This window comes from Schistocerca gregaria, chromosome 3, assembly GCF_023897955.1.
Source record: "Schistocerca gregaria isolate iqSchGreg1 chromosome 3, iqSchGreg1.2, whole genome shotgun sequence".
In the NCBI taxonomy this organism is placed as follows: Eukaryota; Metazoa; Arthropoda; class Insecta; order Orthoptera; family Acrididae; genus Schistocerca; species Schistocerca gregaria.
The window spans coordinates 192,567,110-192,579,119 of record NC_064922.1 but is presented as its reverse complement, the minus strand read 5'-3'; the positions used below and the strand labels follow the sequence as shown (position 1 = coordinate 192,579,119).

Sequence of the window (12,010 nt, the reverse complement as noted above, 5' to 3'; positions counted from 1 at the left end):
GACCAAGATTAGTTGCTTCATTCATTTCAAAATAAGAAAAGAAAACAATGAGCAATGCATAACACAAAGCATTCAGGAATGGCTATTGTGAAGGTTGGCAGAATATTGTTAACAACGTAGTTCACCCCCAACCTTTTAACAGTATTCAGTGCAACCACATTTTGAAATACCTGCCACCTAATTTGCCATGTTAAATGTCTACGTTATACCAACTGTAGAACTTAAGCTATGAAAAATACATATGCATTTATTTGTTATAAAATGCTAGGTCCCACAGCTGAATATTACATTGCATGATGCATTATGCGACATTTATCTTAAACAAATCACTCAACCACCCACAATTGGCATGGCACCAAAGCATCGAGCAAATTGATACATTGCATTTGTGCACTTATTATTTTGCAAGCAGGTTCTGACACACATTATCTTTCCAAATTGAGCTTTTCCAGGTGATGTTCAATACCAGTAACTGAAATTTGGTTACGTTTTCGATATTAATAAGCCAAAAATAAAGGTATTGCAAACTATATGTGATAAAATACTTCCTCTGTTTACTATTTGCTATGCAAAAGTGTCTGTTAGGTAACTTCACACTTTTGAATTTTGAGGCAGAATTCGCATCTATCTCGCATTTATCACAAAATTTGAATTTTTCTGGTCCTTATCATGTGGAATTCAACTGGCACCTTTCACGCTTGATATTGTGAAAGCAGTGGATCAAGACGGTAGGTAGATGCAGTATTTATTGATTTGTAAAAAGCATTTGACTGAGAACCACATCTCACAGAGATACTAAAGAAACTGAGCTGCCAGACACTTAAAGATGACACACACACACACACACACACACACACACACACACACTATCCTGAGACAGCGTACTTACAAAGTATCAAGAAGCAGCTTTAATTTGACTACTGTCTTGACTGGTAATTTGTATGGCCCAACCTTATACATCTCCGTGAGAGGAATAGCAGAATCGAATACTTGCTAGGTGATACATCAAAGTCATTCTTTGCCATATACACATGTAGTCTTAGGCATAGTTTGACCTCTCTTCTGCAGGCAACCAGGAATGGTGTCACTCACTGAATATATGCTCATGTATGTGCTAGTTGTACCTGCAACAAGAGAGGTGTGATGCTTCAATAACATTGGATGTAAGAGGAGAGAGAAAAAAGTGATCACTGCTGGAAGGGTTTAGAAAGTACTGCCCTTCTTTGTCAGGAGAAGAAATGCAGGATAGATTCAGTGAGACAGCAGGAGGGTAAGAAATAGATGGGGGAGGACTAAAAAAAAAATACCGCCCACAGGTATCTGCAGAACAAGCTATGGTGGTCTCACCACCTCAGTAGTGTGAAAAAACTGTAAGACTGAAAAATGTGTGAACTAGTCCCAATTTACTGCAGAAGGAGTAAAGCAGAAATAAACATCTTATCCATAAAATCTAAACATTAGGTTCCTACAAAATATTAAACTTACATCTAAGAGCAACGTGAAAAACTTGAAATAATGTGTTCCTAGACAAAATAAATGCAAAGGCCACTAAATACTCATAAAACATAAAGAGAATAGTACGAGGTTTGGAACTTCAATAGTGGCAACTATTTATTCACAACCGATACAAAAGAGTTACATGTTTACACCTGTTACTGTCCTTCGGAGTAGTCACCAATGTTATGTAGAACCCATTGCCAGTGATGTGGAAGGTGTAGTGTACCGTTAGCAGAGCCTATTCCTTTGATGGTGCAAATGGAGTGGTCTGCTACCTGTCAAATCTCTGGAACAGTTCTGAAGTGAATGCCACAAAGTGTTTCCTTCATCTTCGGAATCAAATCAAAGCCACAGGGACTTACGTCCAGAGAGTATGGATGAATGGTGCAGTACTTTGCAGTCAGATTGACCGAACAGAGCAACCACAGCTTGTGCTGTATGTGCCCGTGCATTGTCGTGCAAAATGATGGGTGGGTTGCGCAGACATTGTCACTGCTTCTTTCACAAAGCTGGTCGCAGGTGATGCTCCGAAACCGAACGGTAATACTGTGCATTGACAGCCTGCCATGGAGGAGCGTAATGCGTTAGCATAACACCATCACAGTCCTACATAAGAATCACCATAACTTTAGACCGTCCCATTTGCACCATCAACAGAACAGGCTCTGGTAACGGTATACTATGCCTTCCACATTGCTGGCAGTGGGTTCTACACAATGCTGATGACTACTTTGAAGGACAGTAATAGATGCAAACGTGTAACTCTTTTTTATCAGTTGTGAAGAAATAGTTGCCACTATTTAAGTTCCAACCCTCGTATTTCTACAAACTATACGATAATGTATCATCGTAGTAATACATCAGAGGTATATGAATGATTTTTTTATAACACCACTTTCCGTGTAGTGCCATCACATAACATACTGACGAAAGTGTAAATCTTGGGTGATAAAGTTCATGTCACTCTAATGTAATGAATATTAATAAGCTATCCTCAATTAATTGTGGCTCATAACTTAGCAGTATTTGAGAAATGTTCACAGGCTAGTACAAAAGACAAGAAGAAACATGCATACAAACCTCTAGTTATATTGATTCATAACTTCTAAGTGATCTCATGTGGAGTGTCTCTTTTGGTTCTCCCAGTAGCAAATATCACACATTGATGTGTAACAAATCTGATAACTTTACTAGAGAAGGATATGTGGTATTGTACTGTTGTGTTTGTATTCCTCAAGTGATAACACACTCCACAAAAAGGAAAATAAAATGCAAGTGAACACAAAAAAAACTAAATTTATGGTATCTCTGGTGTACTGAATGGACAACATAAATCATAAGCAGAGTGGCAAAGAATATAAAAGAATTTGCAGAATATTGCTAACAAAAGGGACAAAACAATGAAGAATGTGGACCATATAGGTGATCTAACTAATTAATGGAAAATCTCATATAAAGATGTGAAACAATTACTAACAAAGAGATAGAGGGGCTGGCCAGTACTTACCTCAGCTAAGTACAGCCGATAGAAACACAAAAAACAACCGAAAATTTAAGTTCCTAGCTTTTGGAATAAATGTTCCTTCATCAGGGAGGAGAGAGGGGAAAGAAAGGGAAGAAAGGAAAGTGGATTTAGTTACTCACAACCCAGGTTATGAAGCAACAGGGAAAGGAAAACAGGGAAGTAAGCAAGGATGGAGGCATGGTTGTCTGAGGGAAGACAACCATGCCTCCATCCTTGCTTACTTCCCTGTTTTCCTTTCCCTGTTGCTTCATAACCTGGGTTGTGAGTAACTAAATCCACTTTCCTTTCTTCCCTTTCTTTCCCCTCTCTCCTCCCTGATGAAGGAACATTTATTCCGAAAGCTAGGAACTTAAATTTTCGGTTGTTTTTTGTGTTTCTATCGGCTGTACTGAGCTGAGGTAAGTACTGGCCAGCCCCTCTATCTCTTTGTTAGTAATTGTTTTGCAGAATATTGCAATGATATGTTCAAAATGTGGCTCAACACAGCACAGGCACACATGTGGCATGTTTATAAGAATATCAAAATGTGGGAAAAGACAGATTATTTCTAACTGTAATGCAAATTTTTCCGGTTCTTAATCATGTGGAACGTGACTGTCACCTTTCACACTTGACATCCTGAAAGCAATAAAGACATCTTTTAAAGCTCAAAATAATGAGTTTAAAATTTTTGTAGATCACCAGTAATAAAACCCCGAGTTTACTTGTGCTCTGGAATTCGAATAAGTATCCTGAAACTTGAGGTCTTTTTTAGTTTGTGTCACTGTGAAGTCTAATCATGTACTTTACAATGCTTTCCTGTGAATATAAATCTTGGAGGAGCTGGCTGGAGCTCAGTGAATGTATTTATCTCATACCATTGGCAAGCACTTGTCACTCAACTGACGAAATGCCATCACTTTCTGTCTCTAATGAAGTAACATCACTTTCTTCTTTTTCACTTTCTGAGTCACTAAATTCAATGTAAAACTCAGGATCACTTTAGTCATCCGGTTTTTTATTATTTATTTATTTATTTGTTTATTTTAGAAGATTCAGAATACAGAGTGGGCAGTTATCTTCATTCAGGTCATGAGATGGTTCAGATACGTGTAGCCTACATATGCGATAGAACAGACATTAACACTGCCTCGATCATCCTCAAAACTGGCTGTGTGAGATAAGTTAAAATGTACTTCTGCATAGGGCTTAACTTACCCACAACAGCAGCAACAGTAACTTCTTGTTAATGTGTATCTTGCTGTGCTATGGATGCCAACAGCAGTACATGTAGATGTACTTTTTGTAGGTACACTTGTTGTAGGTCAAAACTCTGCCCAATACACATCTTAAGAGGTAAAATTTATTGGACATGCATGTACAGATAATGCTGTCCACAGAAAACAGCTTCCGTATTTTTCCTTTGTATTCTACATCTTAACCGTCTCAACATGTTTATAGCATGAGCAGTAAATAGCAAAAATTAACTTAAAAAAAGTGACACTTAGAAAACATGCAGATAACTAAGGCTGTTTGCATGCAGTATCTTTCCAGTTGTTCCTCTTACTAAGAAACAAAACATTCTGCCTAATGCAGTGTACCAGATAAGTGTTCTACCTATAAAATTAGGATTCTTAACAAGGAAGAATGAACCTCTATTTAATGACAGTGTTGCATATAATGAATGTAGCCAGTAACCCCTGAACATTGTCCATTTAAAACCATAATTTACTGGTTGGAGAGTCCATATTTGCTCTCAGCAATCAAAAGTTCAAGGGTACTTATCAAGTCACTGTGTGGTCTGGCACAATTGATGTCCATAGGTGAAGTGGGTCATTGGCTTGCGGCATCTGCGTGGATACAGTGTTGACCCAGCTGTGGCTGCTGACTGCATGGCAGCAAAGAATAGATGTCCCCAGCATTGAAGCGAGCCAGAGCCCCTGTGCTGACCAAGTGGGCTCTGCAGACATATGAGTGGTAAATGGGCTGCACGGCCACAGGTGGCAGAAGATTGTGATGCCCAGGTTAGAAAGGCACGATGCTGTCATATGCAACTAGGTGGTAGCAGCTCGGCCTGTGGGCATGCAGCTTGAGTGTGAGGCTAGCCATATGGTCATTGATGAGACAATATCTGCAGGTGACTGTGTAATTTGCATGCCATTTGCGTGTGAACTGTGTTGACTACAATGCCCAGCATTGCAATGCGACAGATGGGCAGCAAGCCCAGCCATGTTAGTAGTAGATGGGTAACACTGGAATTCCACAGTGGCCATAGACAGCACGTTCAGATGCTTGGTGGGTCTGCAGGAGTGTCGCAAGCCAGTGGCCAGTTCCTGCAAGCAGGGCTAGTATTGTATGGCGTTAGCAGTTCACTGTGGCTGAAGTCTGGATCACAAGAGCACATCAGCCCTGACTGGAAACGAGGGAGATGCATCTACACTCTCCCATCAGACTCTCTCCAAAATGACACATGTGACTCACCAACCACATTACCTAATCGGTGGTGTGTCTATTCTAGTTAATTTAGCAGGGTGCTGGGTAAGATGGGGGGGGGGTAGGGGGTGGTTGCTAATTGCTAATTTTAGCAACAAACAGAAAATGTGGTGTGATGCTACTAGCTCTGTGATTCTCAGGCAAGTACACTCTGTATAAACTGACACTGCAGCAGTGTTTGAAACACGTAGAAAACAGACTTTGAAATAAATTTTTCTGAATAAAAATCCTAAATATTCCCAGACTAGCTAGCAGTCCTGTACAATATATTGAAAAGCGGCAGAGAGATAATTGATCCTTGGGGTAGCCCTGTGCTTGTCATTCTAGGCCTCATATAGCCATTTACATTTATTACCAGTTACCAGTGAGAAAGGAAGGGGATGAGTTCACTCACAAAGCTACCAGGAATATTCTGCCTCCACATCCAGTATTTGATAAGTTGACATTATTACACACATTGTTTATGTCAGTAAAAGGTATCTATTGCAGGTGAGACATGTTTAGATGTCACTTACTAATTTTATCAGTGTTTCATTCATGACCATTTCTTATCTGAAAACCAAAATTTGATTAGGGGAATAGGTTGTGGTCTCATACTACCATTCACGCCTATGTTCCAACTTCCTTTCCTGCACTACTTGTAAACAGTGTAGGAGCATTATTGCCCTACATGATGTTGCTTCATTAGGTTCTTTACCGTATTTTCCTAATGACACTGTTCGCGATGTCTCCCATTTGTGGATATCAGTTCTTTTGTGCCAAGTGTTATAAAAAATATTACAAAAGTAATTCCTCCCTTTCTGCATTTAGGCAGAGAGCTTGTGTTGTTGTGTATTGTTAGTCCCAGAAGCATTGTTTCTCCCAAATAACAGGGCTCTGTTGAGTTCCACAACATTAAAGTATTTTTTTTAGGAAATTGTCTCCTTGTTCATCAGTATATAGTTCAACAGAGTCTGATGGCAAATGTTTCATAAAGTAATCCACTTATTTGGTCAGAAGCACTATTGCACTTGTGTTGTCCCATGTTCTATGTACACACTTCATTTTTTGCTCCAGATGGTTGAAGTGCGTATGTCTTAGTAAGGTTGTTACGGAAGCTGATCCATGCAGTTTCTTATTATTTTTGAATAGTCACTTTACTTTTGAATGCAGTCTATTGCCGTTTATGTAATTTTGTGCTGAAATGTGCTTTCTGTACAGTTTTCGTGCTTTCCTTTGTTCCAGCAATGCATTATTGCATTCCTCATCTCCCCATACTGTGTCGTAGTTTTTGGAACAAAGTTTTATTATGTGGGATAGGTACCATTCATGATGCTTCAAAAGAGGCAGTGAAATTGTGTCTCTCTACATTCTGAAAATGTTTGCTCTTTCTAAAAGCATAGTAGTGTACTTGTTCCAGTCTGCTTTCTGAATGTTCCACTTGTAGCCTGCCCATATGACACCATGTATTGCCCATGTGTCACATCTGAGAAATCTGAGTAGTAGATCAGATCCAAGGGCTTCTGCAACTACCTCCTGTATGGAGTTTAACATAAAACTTGTTGACACTAAACGTACGTCTGCAGCACTCAGTCATTGGTTTGTTGCAGTTTTCCTTGTTGGGGAGCTGTCATTTAAAATGATTGAGTTATCTTCATCAACAATATCCACTATCATTTCGTAAACACTGTTTTCTTTGTCTGAGCCCCTAGCTATGTTGAGCACTAAAACTACCTAATATTAGCTAAGGATGCACTACCAAATTTTAAAAAAGACGGACTCGGTTTCATTTAACAATACATCTGCTAATTTGTAATTTGCGGAATAGCACCAGACTGACAACAAAAGATGGTCTTCAGTGTGAGAGAGCAATAGAAACTGACTGAGAAGAGTAGTATCTTGTCACAAAAGTACAAGCCTGGGAGGAACAGTAGAAATGTTAGCACATTGTGAGAATAATATTAAAACATTGTGAGGAAGAAAGTTTTTATCAAGGGAGATCTAACCTCTAATAATAGAACTTTCATCAAAGTAAAGCATGTAGAGAGGTTTAAGATAATTGATTAATATATTTTTGCATCCTCTGCCCATTTAGAGGCTTGGGAGCTGAGCCTGAACTGAAAACAATCCCAAAAAAGTGACAGTTTGAGGTAAAATGAAAAGAAATAATGTATAGAAGCTGATTCAGCTGTAAATACAAATCTCAGCTTTTACTTTAATGTGACATACAGTGTGTTACTACTTTTAATCAAAGCTTTATGAAGAAAAGTGGTGTTCCACCTGTGTGCTACTTAGCAAAGTAATGCACTGAATCTTCACTTGGAAAGGATTGGTTTCAAATCCTCATCTGGCCATCCAATTGAGATTTTCTGTGTTCTGTGTAAACTGATCAAATAGAATGCCGAGACAGTTTGTTTGTAAAGGCTATAAACAATCTCTCTCTCCCCATCTTGGCACTATCAGATCATGTGCTCCATCTCTAGTGACAGCATCATCAAAATGATGTTAGTCACTCAGTCTCCTTTCTTATTAATGGGGAGCTCGTTGTGTTTTTGAGGGGTGTGAAAGTTAAAAGATTTAGTTAAAAAACTAATGAAGATCGAAGGACATAACAAGTTCAGTAGGATTAATTTTGAAAGAACAGTGAAGGAAGTGATTATGTAAAAGATGTGTGTGTGTTCCTTATTTAAATAAAGGAAATAAGTCCTTTTGTCACATTAAGGTGCCACATGATCCAGTTAATTGAGCCATCTTTTCCCTTGTCATTCTTTGAAGCTCCATCAAGAAATGTGGACCATCCTAGACCATGGGAAGAAGACGAATATATGGACCGCAGTTCCAGCTATCGGTCATCTGTGGGGAGATCAGTAGGCACTATTCCCAGTTACAATGGTAAGTGCATGCATTGAACTTTGGTTGCTCATATGAAAATGTTTCATGTTTTATTAATTCTAACAGATTTTTTATACAAAAATTTGGCAAATGTTGTCCACTTCACAGAAATCAACATGTTTCTTGAATTATTACTTTTGGGATGCAGTGCAATTTGATGGTGCAGTAGTTTCCATTTATTCAGCAAAGGGGTGGGGGATGACTTGTTGAATGGATACAGTTTTAAAGACTTTCTCAGCCTTCAAAATCTAATCCTCTATTGATGTATTCCAACTAAGTTGCACTGTAGATATTTGAATTCTTTTATGATGTAGAAAATTGTAAGCAAGAAAGAAAGGGCATGGAGTTTGTCAAAGAATAACAAGTGACATTGATGAGAATGGGGAAGGAGGAGATAGATGAAGTAACAGCAGAAATGTATGGAGAGAGAAAAATGGATGTGTTTGAGAAAAGCACAGAAATAAGTTTAAGTGGAAAGTAAGAAAATTTCTCTTATAAGGTTTAAGAGGAAACATGGTGTAAAGCTGCATTAATTTAATTTAATTATCTAAATAAGAGAAGTAATATGTTGGTAATCTGTGGATAAGTCCCAGCTATATAAAAGGACAGCAGCAACAATTCAAATAAAATTACATGTGCATTTATAGGAACCTTTCAATGTGAATTATTTATTACATTTAAAGTTCATTGTTGTACACAGTACTGTATCAGTTTCATGAAAATTGTCAAGTTAGCTCTTGTTTTTCAAATATGCATAGCTGTCAATAACATAAGGGATTGTACTCATGCTTGTGATGTTTATTTAATATTTTGAAATGAATTGCATGGCTGTTTTAAAATAATTGATATCAAGAATCCAGAGCAATAGTTTTTGTATGGTTTTATTAAATTGAACTAATCTTGCATTCAGTTCGCCAGATGGCATGCATATCCATAGATTTCTTTAGAAAAGCACATCCTGGAGAAACGCGTCTTGGAGGTAAAGCCATTCTTTTTCTGCCATATGTGCAGTGAATTTAAACAGTGTACAGTTTCTCTTGCATGGCTGACTTTTAGGTTTACAGTTTATTTCTTTAGCTTGCTGTTTATTACTCTTGAAGCTTATTAGTAGATGTTATGTTGTTGTTCTTATTGTGAAATCTGTCTTCTAATTGAGCTGAGGTGGCTACTGGCCGTACTTGTCTACCCATGGTTCAGCACTGTTTCCATTTGAAGCTTAATCAGATGTATTTGACGAAAGTGCATAGCAGCCTGAACAACCATGGAAAAACGTAATACTCAAATATTATATGGCCAACTTTACAAATTCAGAATGAAAGATAACTAGCCTCAAAATATTAATTCAAGGATAATGATGTATACACAGGCATTAACTATGGTATTACCTGGTGGTGTCTTCAGACTAATGAAAATGGAGAAAAGGTTAAACCACTACTAGATGAGAGAAAAACATTTCTTAGAGGAATGGGACAGAGGTGTAGCACAACAGGCAAAGCAGTTAATACAGTTCAGAGAAAATACAGAAAAGGAAATTTTGGCACAGACACATGTATTGAGTTAAATGGCTTGTTTTACTGGAGAATGTGCATACCAGCTGTTATGTTGTAATCGTCTTTATTTCATGTTGTTCTTAAATGGCATGAACTTGTCTTCAGTGAAGCTTTCAATATATTGCAAATGAAAACTTACCTGTACATGATTTAAAACCAGTCTGAAAGACATTAGTGGCTAATAACTGGTATGTACATCATGTGGTAGTAATATTGCTATTGGAATAACAATGAAATGTAAAAGTGGGAGAAAGCTATTCTCATAGAAAAGCTGAAAAAATGGAATAAATTGGAAAAATAGTAAAGAAACTTAAAAGGAATGCAACAGAGAAAACAAACTAGAAAATAGATCGCGTAAAGAGGGAGTTTTTTTCACCAGGGAAATAGGGTGAACTATGAATGCATTTATGGAAGCTAGTAGACTCTTCTTGCTGCCTTACAGAAAGGCAGCAATTGTGGCTTTATACGTGATAATTCTAGCTAATATGTGATTACTAAAAGTATTTTTACATTTGAGTTTTGCAATGCTTTGTGTGAGTGTGGACATATATAAGTGTATCATTTCCTTTCCATACTTGTGGCAAATTTAAATTAATTTCAGATGTACTGGAACTTCAAAGCAATGCATGATGATTCTTGTTTGAGAAACAGAATACTGTTAAATCTTACTGGGTGTCTCTTCTAAGACTCGTTAGGCACATTTTCTCTAATGTTTTGTCAGATATTTGCAATTTCATTTTTACAATGTGTAGCTGGAGTCAGCCCAAATGGATACTGCTCATCACATCTTTCATGCAATGCCCAGTGTACATGGAAAGCACTGATTTGTTTCCTGTTGTGAAAAAAATGATTTTTAAAGTGGAATTTTATGCGCTCATTCGATAGAGCGGTCTCGGTTTAGTCTATTGTGATGTTCGTTTTACCGATATGTATTAACAGGGACAGTAAAAGAGGAAGAATAACTGGTACTCCAGCAACAACTTGCATGCCCGCCTGCCTCGCCCTGTTAATACATGCTGATAAAATGAATATTGCACTAGAGTAATTTGAGACCAGTCTAGTGCATGTGCACGTAAATTCCACTTTAAATATAATTTAGTTTGTGATGGGAAACAAACTGGTGCTTAAAACGTGATGAACAGTATTGGTTTCGGCAGACTCCATTTACACATTTCAAAAACGAAATTGCAAAAATCTGCCAAAACATTAAAGAAAATGCACCTGATTACTCTTAGGAGGGACACCTGCATGTTGTGGGTGCATAAGCAATGGTTTTAATCTCTCATGGCAACAGAACAATTCCCACTGATTGCTGTCATGAGTAGACACAAAATGCCTTACAATAACTCAACAATATCATTTAATCCATGCCACAAAGGCATAAAGCTTTGTCGGTCACTTGTTCTGTTCATATACTATTATGGTAAAATAGTTACATTTCTCTGTTCATATACTATTATGGTAAAATAGCTACATTTCTCCACTACTTCCTCAGCTAAGCACTCCAGGCATAAAATTAGTCACCCCCAGGAGACACCTTACTAGTACTGTGCAACACTACCTCCAACTTCAGTAATGGCCTCAGTTCAATGAGAATCCTAGTTTTCTCACGTGTGCCATATCCAACTAACATCATTCATCGATGATTAGATCCTGCAGAGATTCCAAATTGTGGGGATGTTGACTACTATATTTCACCTATTGTTCTAAACAGTTCCAGACATTTTCTGTGGGATTAAAATTGGGTGATTTATGAGCCAGTCAAGTTGTCAAGAGTTTTGGTCAAACGTAATTTATACATGAAGCTCTGTGAACATAGCTTTGTCATTTTGGAAGATGGTAGTGTCCACCATGTAGTCATCATGAAGATGTAGAAGAAAGGGTGACACTTGGTAACTGACAATAATGAAATAAACATCCTAGTTCTTGTTCACAGTAATGCAAATGAGTGGACCTAAATCAAGATACGAAAAGCATCCCCTAAATATCACAGAACCATCTCCAGCATGAACTACACCCTCCTTGCATTGTGCATTATACACCATTGGGCCATCTGAGCACTCGAAACTATGCATCATTTGAAAAGAGCCAAATT

At 37.8% G+C, this 12,010-nt stretch overlaps 1 protein-coding gene across 10 annotated transcripts in view; it reads left to right on the top strand.

Moving 5' to 3' along the window:
• Nucleotides 1–12,010, top strand: part of LOC126356289 (actin-binding LIM protein 1) — a 326,791-nt gene that overhangs the window by 280,148 nt on the left and 34,633 nt on the right. For all 10 annotated transcript variants that reach the window (XM_050007180.1, XM_050007179.1, XM_050007178.1 and 7 more), the window contains one exon: nt 8,249–8,365. In XM_050007180.1, the coding sequence (XP_049863137.1) occupies nt 8,249–8,365 (117 nt within the window). The remainder of the gene's footprint in view (nt 1–8,248; nt 8,366–12,010) is intronic.